The sequence below is a fragment of the Rhododendron vialii genome, chromosome 5a (genome assembly GCF_030253575.1).
Source record: "Rhododendron vialii isolate Sample 1 chromosome 5a, ASM3025357v1".
Lineage (NCBI taxonomy): Eukaryota > Viridiplantae > Streptophyta > Magnoliopsida > Ericales > Ericaceae > Rhododendron > Rhododendron vialii.
Window position 1 is genome coordinate 37,666,772 of NC_080561.1, and position 12,703 is coordinate 37,679,474.

Below are 12,703 nucleotides of genomic sequence, written 5' to 3' on the forward strand. Positions count from 1 at the left end.
GGAGGGCGTCGTGCGTGATGATTCAGCCGACTTTTCATTAAAGCCCCAAAAAGGTTATTCAGATGATCATATCTTTGTGATATTGGTTCAGGTATGTGGTTTTGTCCATCTGCTTCATCAATGAAACCAAATGTACGTTTGAGATTCTTAAACCCTAGATCTAGTTTATCTAAGCCGGCCTCTCTTTTTTTTCCCATTATTCTTAAACCAAATGTTGTACGTGATGTTTCGTTAGACCTTAATTAAAGTCTATATGTGCATTTGTGAGAACAACAAATTCATGACCTACACGCACCAAACGACCAGAGTACATTAACGAACTTCTTACGAACAGGGACCACTGTATTAATTGCATCCGTTAAAAATTTGTTTATATCCCGTTGATGTTAAACTACTCTTAACGGGCGCAACTAATCCCGTTGTTGTTGATAGCAATAACTAGTTTATGTTATTCGTAACTAGGTCATGAAATAACCGTAGACCACCGTCTACAAATACGACTACAAACACACACGCACACGTGATTCTTCCTATTAAATGTCGGATCGATGACGTTTTCTTTTCTTTTCTTTTCTTTTTTCAACCTAGATAAATTCATCTCTTAAGAATGGTGTGATATTTCCATGCATTTGTTACACCAATTAATTGCAGGTAGGCTCTGCCAAAAGTACATCTTGGTCGAGACCGGTAAACTTCGAAATACCGGACGACTGTGAGGATTATATCCTCCAAAAGGATGAGGTAAAATGAAGTCACATTAATTTCGATCTAGAGTACTATCGAACTATGTATCTCATACTACAAGTTAGGGTTCAATGAGGATTTTTGAAATGTACGTTTACGCAGGCGGCAGAAGCGGCTCCTGGCATGGGTCGCGTACCCTTACGAGAAAGACTTGAGGGTTGGCAAATTGAGAGACGTCCACGCGATAATACTAATCGATTCGATAAGGTATAATCCAGCCCACATCCATACACACACATTATTCGATCTGGTGCGATTAATCACATAATTTTTTCATTTTTCGCAAATCATTTTTGATAGTATTAACATATTGGACAATGTTTGCTGCAGTATTATTACCATGGGAAGTCGGGTGGGCGATTTCGATCTTTCGCTGAGGTTCAGGACTTCATCATCCACGCTCGTTTTCCGAAGGCCAGAAAACCCGAAGAAGGATCCGTGGTGAGTACGAGAATGTAACTAACTATACACACTCGTTACGTAAAACATTATACGGTAGATTTTGTTTGTCGGTAATAAAATCCACTATTTTTTTCAGCCTGTCGAGCCTTTGGCGTCTGAATCCCGTAAGAGGAAAAGGAGAGCTAAGGCTACCAGAGAAATGACCGAGGAGGAAAGGCGTCGTATTGTCGAGAAATTCCTTGAGAATTCGTGGAACAACCTCATGAACATAGGTAAGGGAAGGCGGGATCTTCGCGATTCAACTAGTGAGGATGAAGAGCCGGTGATCCTGGACGACATTCGCGACATTTTCGACTCCGAGAATGACGAAGAGAACACCGGAGATCCGATTGATGAAGTGCAGATTCAAGAGATGATTAATGAATTGATGAGCTAGCCGGGCAGTGTGGAACCCGTGGTGCCCCAAGGCAACTTTTAATTTTAGCCTTTTTCTTTTCTCATGGATATTGTTAATTTACCAATTTTTGTAATGTGGGCTATTGTTTGTCTCGGTAAGTTTAATCACAGTGGGCCTGAATTTGGCATTTTTTTTTTATTTTAATTCGACATCTGTTCGATTTTGGAATTATCTGATTCGTCTCGATCTGAGGTATTACAGAATTAAAAAAAAAAAATTTTTGACTTAGAATTAGATAAGCTCACTAAGACGAAATTGAGTCTTATAATTCTTCAATAGTGTGTTACGATCTTTCATTTTTTGGGTTTCTGTCATCGACATAACTCGAATTATCTAATTTCTCTTTTACAAAAAGCTAAAACACTTTAAGATGAAAATAATCCATTCTACCAAATAGTTCGTCAAACATGGGTTTGTCCTAGTTCTTTAACTTTTCTCATGAATTGGTGGTTTTCTCACAGATTTAAGAATTTAGAAAAGTTTTGCTGGGAGACATGTTTTTTTACAGTTTGTGGACCCTTTGGAAAACAAGGAATGATTTTATTTTCAACAATGTTTCAAAAGATGTGGAAGAGCTGAGTGACTTGGTCAAAACTAGAATGGATTTTTGAATAAAAGGAAAGTTTGACATCAAGGATATTGTGAGTACATGAATCCATTGAGGATTTCAAGAGGAGCTTGGATGGAATCAGGAGGATCAAAATTTAGTATATGGATCTGATATTGTGATTGTATTTTTTGGGGTACGTCTAATACTTTATTGGATATCTTTCTTTTTGTTTCTTCTTCCTCCGGGATTGTGGTATGTACATGATAGCATTAGGACATAGGTGCCAACCTCGTTGGAATGTATGTTTCGAGTAGTGATGCATTCTTACTCTTTCCTTTGATCGATATACCCTTTTGAATTTTGAATAAAATTTCTCTTTTGCCTGACGAAAAAAAAAATAGTTCGTTCAAACTCGGTCATAATTAAGTCTCTCGCAAAAGTTTTTAATTTTTGTCTGTGCAAACGCCTCCCCTTTTTTTTTGATCGGCAATAAAATATATTACATGTGTATGTTAGAAGTCTAGTTCATCACTAGATGTTGCATGTGCATCTAAATTCTCACTTGATCAAGTATTATACATCCATTAAACTAGCATATCTGTAATTGTGTTGTACTCGTGCGTGCTCGTGCTTGTATCGTGCCTGTACCGTGCTTTATCATTACCTTATCATGTGCCACAAAAATGTTGGCTTAGGTCGACCCGCTTATAGTGTCCGCGATATGCAATGTTAGCCCATACAATGTCGTGCTGACATTTAAATATGTCATGCCCGTATCATCTTGTGCGAATCGACTTGACTGACAGTAGATACTTCCAATTGGATTTACGTATTCAATAATGTCACTTGTAACCTTTATATAAGCCTTGGCTTGTAACATGTTCATCACTAAAATTGCTGATGAGGCATAGTTGTCACCCTATTGGATTCATGCAGACAGCCCACTTCTAATCTCTATATAAGCCTTTGCATGAAACACTATTATTTCATCCCTAGATATTGTTCCATCTAAATTTCATTTCTTCTCTCTCTCTCCCTCTCTCCAAAGGTCAGAAAACCTGAAGAACGATTTGTAGTGAGTTGAGAATGTAACTGTACCGAGGACGAAAAGCGCATTTTGTCGAGGAATTCCTTGAGGAATCATGGAACAACCTCATAAACAATGGTAAACGAAGGGAGGATTTTTGCGATTCAACTACTGAGGATGAAGAGCCTTTGCATGAAACACTATTATTTCATCCCTAGCTATTGTTCCATCTAAATTTTTATTTCCTCTCTCTCTCTCTCAAAATGTTTTTCTTTACTTTGGAACTCTTTAGTCGTTTTTAGTTCTCTTTTTATAATCTCTCTCTACGTCTCTCAGAATTTTGCAGGGTAAAAAGATTTAGGAAAAAGCAACCTATGAACTAACAACCTATTATTATAAAATAGGTTGCTCCAAAGATAGGTTGTGGAAAGGAATGGGCTTCAATCACTACAACAAATAAGGCTTTCAATAGCATGCCAAAAACGCTATAGTATCATATACATAGCGTTTAAGAGAGCGCCTTATTAGCCGATGCTATTAAAAGTCTTCGCTTTCAATAGCGTTCATTGTCCGCTATTGTTGATCTCTTTTATAACGGGCAATGAACGCTATGGAAAGTAATAGATAGCATTCAAAAAAATGTTGTATTAGCCCATGCTGTTAAAAGTGGGGCAGATCATAGCGTTTTCTGACTGCTATTTATCATAAACTTGTAACATCGTTTCCTGAATGCTATGTATTATAGGCCTTTGATAGCAGTCTTAGAACGCTATGTATTCTCTACAAATTACCTAAAAAGTATTTCATAAGCTCATTTGACAACACGTTTTTTGCCAAAATACTAAATGAACAAATGAACTACACATAAATTCATCCAGGATTTCATTCAAAACAAAAGAGAAATATATTTCCATCCAACATCAAGTAACTTTAAATGAAAATAAATTCAATAGCAAGCCTTCATGTCCTTCCAACATTTTGAAAGAGAATGGCATGAGTGAAACAATCTTATTGTCCCAAAAGTTGCCCACATGTCTTGACACAAAACGGGAAGTATTAGGGAAAAAACTTCAACTAAGTTCCAGCGGCACCATTGTAATCTCCATCTTCATCAAAGTGTGAGGAAATATTGATCTTTTCTTCCAACTCGAACACCTACATAGAGATATTGAACACTCATTATCCAGACATAATTTACTAATTCATCTACAAGAAAATGGAATTTCAGAAAACACCACTACTGACCAAGGTCCCCTACCGAGACTTCATACACACGACAAGCACATGCACAATAGATAAAGCACTATAGAGTTGGAAATTTTACAAATGTTAAGCCAATGTGTGCGTGATATCCAAAATTACATGCTACATAAGGGGCAAGTTTTGGTTGAGCAGAGTATTTCATTGACTTTCCAACTATTACTAGGCGATCAAATGTCCTAAGTTCAACTTTGTTTTACAACACATAACTCTTCCTGGACCTTGTACTGTGAGACAGCTTCTCTCGTTTAGTCAATAAGCATCTTTGTTTCCATTTCAGAATCAGAATGGCATAAAACAGAACTAGCATCAGCATCAAATAATCCTTGGTCATACTCATATATCCAGAATTCAAGTCCCTGGACTAAGTGATCACTAGGTGTCTCTCAAACTCTCAGTTTCCGTAATAGTTTTATTTCAGTTGACAAATTAACTGAATGTTAAATTTCTGAACTAAAAAGCAGAAATAATTTCTAACTCTTATATATGCTCTCCAACAATAGGTGTCTCTCAAACTCTCAGTTTCCGTAATAGTTTTATTTCAGTTGACAAATTAACTCATACTAAGAATGCTAAAAGCTAAGCACATACACAAGACAAAGATCGATAGGTTAATAACCACTATCACAATTCCACAATAGTGAAAATAAGAGTTACTGTTAAGATCTACCAAGGACTGCACAAAGTGAAACATCTAGAATTTTGACACTACAATATAATTTGTTGATGTTACCATACCTGATGAGGCCATTTTTTCACCATTTGCAATGGTTTGAGAGATATGTCCAAAAACTTACTCCTTTTTCCCAAATCAACTGTAAATTATTCCTTCTCCCAAATCTTTGTTGAAGAGTTTCAATATGTATTGTGACATGTGACAAGTTCAGTGTTCAACTCTACATAGCTCCTAACCAAGCTTTGAAACCAAGAACATAGAAGTAGAAGGAAGCTATTTTTTATGGAGCAATTAGATATCAACAAATATATATGATAGCTATAGCTATAAGCAAATCAACACATACACATTTACCCATTGCATAATCAAATTTCACAAAAACTGCAACTTGAAGGGAAAAAAACTAAACAACTATGAAATCACAATATCGGAGATTTGGTTCAAGAGCAGGGGATTTCTTTCGACTTGGTTAGAAGATTGGTGAATCGGGTGGCGCATGAGGTGGCCTCCTTGGCAAAGACGAGCAAGCTTTCTCTTGTCTGGAGGGCTAGGCTAATCCTCCTTGTTAAGCTTTGTCTTTTTTAAGCTTTGATAGCTCTTTTTTGTAGCCTTGAAGGCATGATTAGCGGATTAAAAAAAAAGAAGGGAAACCTAATGTCGCAGATTAGACAAAAGAATGTACCTGCATTTGATCATTTTCCGCTTTGTACGCCCACACACGAGAATACAGGAGATGATTTACTGTTCTACTGTTCTCTAAAGGATTACTAGATGAAAGACTGAGATTAGTAAAGGGCTTAAAAGCGCCTTAGGTATCTGCTATGTATGGGTAAAATTGCTTCGGCAAAAATTATTCTGGGTTTCATTCTTGTGATGTATTGGCTAAAAAGATCCAAGCAATGCTCAGTTCAACCACATTCCCGTGATGCTTGTGTGCAAATTAGACAAAAGATTGTACCTGAATTTGATCACCAAGATTGACAAATAGGGCATGAGGAATTACAGGAACTGTAAGCCACCGGTCCTCTTTCAAAACTTGAAGGCCCTGTACTTCTTTGTCTTGCAGTAGAACAGTGACCCCTGATCCGTCTGAATGGGGTTCGACCCCGAACACTTGGTCTGATCTGGTACAAGTTGGGTAGAGGGCAAATCTCCCCTGCATAAACCTAAAAGCAAGATTCACTCAGATGCAAGAATATAAAATTATCCCTCTATTGCAAATGCTAAAATATATAATTGTTTACTGAGGAAGAAACAAGGGTGTGGCCGGTGTTTCTTCAATTGTTGCCTAATTGTGAGCCTAAAATGTTCAAAAAAAATAAAAACAAACAAACAAACAAAACGTTAGTCTAAGTAGTCTGCATAAAACACATAAATAAAAAAGGAGCCACGGCCTTGCAATCTTTTGAGCGACATTTGTGTACAAACAAAATTTTCTTGCATCGTAGAATCCGTATCGTATCATATTTCTGTCCTGTTTCGGCATCTATGCTTCATAGCAAGCCGTTTGTTGCTGGAAATCCCAGAATTGCAGCAGAAGCTAATTTGCTTCCTGTTTTGTTTATAAAGATCACTAATTTCGCTGATGAATCTAGTGTTGAAGTGGATACTACCAGGGATACTTCTAGCGAAAGAAGTGGATACAACTCTTGGTTGAGGTGTGACTCTTTGTGAGTTGCCCCAACCAGGGGGACCATTGTGGGCGGATACATGGATTTAAACTAACCTAGTTTCTACTTATTGACCACTGCTATCTCTAACTCTTTCGGCTTTGGTTAACACAACTCGGAGGTTGTTCTTGCTACCTTTATACCATAAGAGGGGAAAGAGAGGGAAAGAACACTGTTTGCACATCAAACGGCTGAGAGTAATTTCAGTGGGAGGCTCAAAAAATCTTCTTGGTCCCTAATATCTGCTGAGAGGGACTAACTTGATGAGAGGTGAGGCCAACTACCCCACAAAGAAGACTAATCTCAACAATGAAAACAAAACAGTATATAGTAAAAAAAAACAATTGCACTATTAGGCTTTGGGATTTCATCTTCTTTTTAGGGCGGTTTTGTTGGTTAGTGACAACATGGACCACGGTGGTTAAGATAATGGTATTATTCGACAAATATGTAGCTAGTAACTAACATTGAATGCTCTAAAACATTGCATTTCAGTAGTTCATCTCAATATCCAGCAAACTAATCCATTTTCAGCATTTAACATCAAACTCCAAGACTTAAGTCTATAGTTCTAGCTTTCTCTTTACAATTTCAGCAGTCAGCTAATTTCAGTAACAATTATGTTATATTAAGCAACAAAAATATCATATTCCAACTCTTTATCTAAACAATATACTAATTTTCAGCACTCAATATCAAATTCACTTCCTGCATGTAATTCATAGTTCATGATTGCAATATCAGCACACCACAACAACAAATATGAGTTGAATAAATTTGACTTAGTACTTTTCCCAACTCCAAAAACTACTCATTAGATGATTCTTTAGTCTTTCGAGGTCAGAGTATCCAACCTTAACATACACAAATGAAAAAAAGAAAAACAAACTCGATCCTTCCTATACACCTCAATCACCCACAAAGTGGCATAGATCTAATTTTACAACATGACCATGCGAACACAAAACTTCAATGAACCTTGTTCTTGACACCACGTTTGCGATTGTAACTATTTTCAGGTCTTTCATGAAGAACATTGGATCGGGCCAACAAAAAATGTTAGACGTCTGCTGGAAATCTGTCATGATGGAATTGAAAGGTGTGCTCAAATGAGTAGAACATACCTCGATAGGGGAGAGCAAAATTCAAGTTAAGCCTGCCATCTTCTGCAAGCTGTCACTGCACCCTCAAGCACATTTCAATCAAGCCTGCTATCCTCTGCAAGCTGAAACATAAAATGTGAGAAAAAGATTGAAACAAAAATTCAGAAAAGTAAAAAATGCTGTTAGCACCAAAAGTAGTGACTTACGGGCACTTCTCGGTACTTCACTCCAAAATCTTGCAAGGAACCCAATCCATGAGAGTCCCTAATACCAATAAATTCCTCTAAGGTATCACATGGAGCACCAACAAAAGCTGATAACTTATTTAGCATAAACCATATTCTAGTAAGAAATATGGAACCAATACATATAACGGGGTTGAAATTATAGCCCACCTCATGCCCAGGCCTAAGAAAGCAAACAAAGCACAAGTGATGGCATGGGTACCTGAGAAAAACTTATTGTGATAGAGAAGAGCTTATTAACAAAGCTTCATGAGGGCGCACATATGGTAAGGAAAAAGACAGTTAACACTAGGCAAACCTGCAAACAAACTATTGCTGATTCAGCAACGAAAATTTTGCAAAAGCTTGGTCAAGTGCTTCACGTCCTCCAGCATCTTCACATCCATAGTTTGTACACAAATAAAGAACTCAACAGAAGGTGACAAATAAACACACACACACTCCCCCAATAAGAAGAATAAACATCTCAAGGAATTGGAATCACTAATCATCTACAGTAACCAATTGGGTTAAATTTTCGACCGCGCACCAATAGACATACACACAGGAGAATGCTAATCTTAGGGCAACATCAATAACCACTTGTTCATAGTGGTTGAATATTTGGCCTAGCCAAACAACATCCATTTGAGATTACCCACATATAAATTCACCACACCCATTTCATTTTTTTCCTCCTCTACCATTTGCATAACCATCCCTTTTAAACACCATCCACACCATTGTTCTACAGACAGAAACTAATTGGGAAAAAAAGTTGAACAGGTGGCGGGCAGATTTGTGTTACATGTGATTTCAAACTCAAATATTAAGCCCATAAAAAGTTCAAACCTAGAGCATATCAATAAAGTTCAAAGTAGAGCAGCCCCAAACTAAACCTGGAGTCGAAACCCTCAAAATTGAAATCCCAAAACAAAACCCCAAAATCGAGAACCGAAATTGAAAACCTAAAATAGATCCCTGAATCAAAACTCCAAAGTAAATCAAGAATAAACATTGAGAGTGCAATTATTCAACTAACCGAGTTGTGGTCGAGGTCAGACAAGCGATGGGGCTTGGAGATGACGAGTTTGAGGCCGGATGGTGGTACTGCTGGTGCTCGATTGGTGAAGGCAGTGGCTTTGAATCACGCCATTCCTTTGCTCTCCTCTCTTCGTGTGTGTTTCTGTGTGTGTGTGTGTGTATGTGTGTGTGTGAGAGAGAGAGAGAGAGAGAGAGAGAATGACGATGGTGAGATCGACGGAGAAAGAGAAGGGAGAGAGAGAAGGAATTTCCTAAATTGAGACTGGCACCTTTCTTATTAATTGGGTGAACGCTGTAAATTTTTTTTTTTAATATATGCGTGAACGTTGTAATTGAGTTAGTGGAATGCTATCAAAAGCCTTCCGCGGGACCACAGTGCCGTGCACGCTATAGATGCGCCTCTATTATAGCATTTTTTTTAAAACGCTGTAAGATTATGCTATTAAAACTCAAGTTTGTTGTAGTACAATTACTTACTAAGGTCAACCATTTGTGTACCCTGCAAGTACCTTGAAAATCTCGAAAACACTATGGAAGAATGCTTTCCAGATGAGAAACTACTAACTTGTATTTTAATGACACCCTCCCTACGGCCATCGTAAGACCACGTTGAACAACCTCTACTTAAGGAAAAAGTGATTTCTTAGATATGGAGGGATAATCATGCAAAGCAAAATGCCTAAGCACTAAAAAGAGGAAATAGCGAGTTGAACAGCCCTAGTGGATGGCTGTTTTTTCCGAGTTCATCTAGTCTTAGGTTCAACTCTCCCAAGCCTCGCTAACATATTCATTAACAAATATTATATGATGTTCTTCCCTTCCAAAAGGTAAACCAAAAAAAAACAAGGAACGGACATTTTGACAGACTCAGAGAAGTTCACAGCCCACCTTCAGGGCCTTTCCCTTAGCTGCAATAGAACAAAAAATGAATAATTGCACATGAAATCTTTCTCTAGATCCTTGTCCTTATCGCTTATCCTACCAAAGAGAATAACAAAATGCAATACACAGTGCAAAGTATAAAAATTTGGGAGTTAGAATATCGACTCAATGATATTATAGCTAATTGATTTTATACTACGGATATCAAGGTACCATTTTTGTAAAGATGTTTCCAATATCTATGAATAAGCTAAGAAATCTGATAAACTATTAAACATATAATAGCAATGGAAGCACCTAAAAACATACCACTTCCTTTCAGTAGGTATATGCAGGACACATTGTAGCTATTGTAACTTCGAAATGTACAGATCATGAACAAAATTTCACGTAAGCACTAGCAAAATTTCACTAAATCACATTACTAAACCATGGTTTGTATGCTGATAACCAAATCATGAACAAAAGACTGGCGAGAAAAAGAGTTAGACAAGAACCGTGCTAACCATGTTTTGTATGCTGATAACAAGATCATGAACAAGAGATTGGCGAGAAAAAGAGTTAGACAAGAACAGAATGTGGTCTCAAGCAAACGGGTGGACAATAACGTTTGTGGTCTTATTCGGAAAAAGATGAGAGGAGGAGTGATGCATCAAAATATGAAAGGGCAATATTCATTCAGAGCAATATTCCTTTTGCATTGCTGGCCAGGTAAAGAGTTCAACTTTGAAAGTGCAGAGGTTTTTCCAAATCTTCACACTAAGTGCACCAATGTGATTATCTGCATTATAGAGCTCTTCCCATTCCCATAGAATGATTTAACAGAGAACAAGCCAAATTTACTATCCCACTTGAGTTCAATCGAAAATTACTCAAGCCTTGTTTTCCTCCCAAACAAAAAGCCTTCTTCTGAAGTTGAGACTCCGGGAAAAGTTCACATGATCATACATTTCACCCAATTGCAATTGCAATATTTTTGTTTCGAAAGTATGCCCAATTAACCAAGAAATACAACAACGATTAACTGCCGCAAGACATCTATGAGCAATCATACTAGTCTTTTCCTTCATCAGTTCATCACTAGATAGTTAAACAAGTACTCTGGAGCTTGATTTTAAATAACACAGTACATACCTATCTTAAGTTTGAAAACACAGTACATACACATACAAAAAAAAATCCATCAAACACATATATCCATTGAGTAGTGCTACATGTACCGACCTCCCCGGTACCGAAATCGTACCGCCGGCCGCCGGTGGGCCGTCTCCGGCCACCGGACGGCCGATCCGAGCCGTCAAAAAATTTAAAAAAAAAAAAACGAGGGGGCCTACGCGGGAATCAACGGCATCCGAGGTGTGTAAGGTTCTTGATCCGAGCACCCTTTTTTCGTGTATATATGTATATTCGCGGGAATATACATATATACACGAAAAAAGGGTGCTCGGATCAAGCACCTTACACACCTCGGATGCCGTTGATTCCCGCGTAGGCCCCCTCGTTTTTTTTTTTTAAAATTTTTGGACGGCTCGGATCGGCCGTCCGGTGGCCGGAGACGGCCCACCGGCGGCCGGCGGTACGATTTCGGTACCGGGAGGTCGGTACCAATATCATTTCTGTATATCCATTACTACATAGCTAAGAGAAATGCTATACGGACCGATGGTGTGAACCGATCCTCTACCGACCTGAGCTGGCATGGAGGGGCCCACCCCCACTTACTCTCACCCTTCTCGTTTTGGGGTTGGCTGAAAAGGGCGGGTACAATTTGGGATAAAATTCAAAAAAAAAAAAATGGTTTTGTTCTTAAAACGTTTCTCTCTCTCTCTCTCTTAAAATCTCTTTTTGGGAAATACAGAGTACATTTCTCTCCCCAAATGGAATCTGCAACTTCTCTTGCTCACCACCACCACTGACGCCCATCACCGTCGACGCCTTCCCTCAAACTTATCGACGCTGGTCCGACGCAACCATCACCGCCTTCCCATCGTCACAGCTAGTGTCTCGCACCACCATCGATGTCCTTCTCCAAACTCACCAACGCAGGTCCAACGCAACCATCTCCACCGTCACCGCCTTCCTCTGGTCGTAACATGTCTAGGCCATCCCTCTGGCAAGGAAAACCCCAATCAACTTTGTGCTATTTTTTGAAAATCCCTAAATTAGGGCTTGTGAAGGTAAAAGGGAGATTTACCGTGTTTGCTTTGAATTTGTAGACATAACAATACTTTGATGAGAATTCTCATTCAAAAAGTCCTACAAATTCGTGTAGCAAACTTACCCTTCATTCGGATTAAAAAAAAAAAAAACTTACCCTTCATTTAGTAGCATACATTTTTTTTTTCATTTTCTCAACGTTTCTTGCCTGTTTTTGGTCTTAACCTTACTAGATTGTGGTTTGTTGTGTGGGTTTTGGAGCTAGAGGGGAATGCGGTGAGGAGGACAATAAGAACCAAATAGTTCCAAGGCACAATCAGTTGGCTGTGAGGAACGATTGGGATTTCAGGAAGCTGCTGCGGTCGCCAACGATTGCGAATGGTAGGTTTTGCCTAACACTCATGCGAAGAAGTCTGGAAAAAGGAAAGGATGAAATGGGATATGATTTGCATGAGTTCTAGCCAGGGTTTTTAGGAGTAGTGATTTACCTTTGTAATGGAAATAGTT

General features: G+C 38.4%; 1 protein-coding gene and 1 long non-coding RNA gene across 3 annotated transcripts; one reads left to right on the top strand and one right to left on the bottom strand.

Annotated features, from left to right (window-relative positions):
* Positions 1–612: 612 nt before the first annotated feature.
* LOC131326404 (uncharacterized) lies at positions 613–1,651 on the top strand. The gene is made up of 4 exons (XM_058359188.1): positions 613–741; positions 847–951; positions 1,075–1,185; positions 1,283–1,651. The coding sequence occupies exons 2-4, from the start codon at positions 868–870 to the stop codon at positions 1,580–1,582; spliced, it is 495 nt and encodes a 164-aa protein (XP_058215171.1). The 5' UTR covers positions 613–741; positions 847–867; the 3' UTR covers positions 1,583–1,651.
* A 4,891-nt stretch (positions 1,652–6,542) lies between these two features.
* LOC131326405 (uncharacterized) lies at positions 6,543–9,444 on the bottom strand. 2 transcript variants are annotated; one of them, XR_009199997.1, is made up of 3 exons: positions 8,285–9,444; positions 8,096–8,153; positions 6,543–8,004 (listed from the first exon to the last, which is right to left on the bottom strand). It is a non-coding gene; the product is annotated as an uncharacterized LOC131326405 (long non-coding RNA). The 2 variants fall into 2 exon arrangements; XR_009199996.1 differs by having other exon boundaries at positions 6,543–8,011.
* Between the last annotated feature and the right edge of the window lie 3,259 nt (positions 9,445–12,703).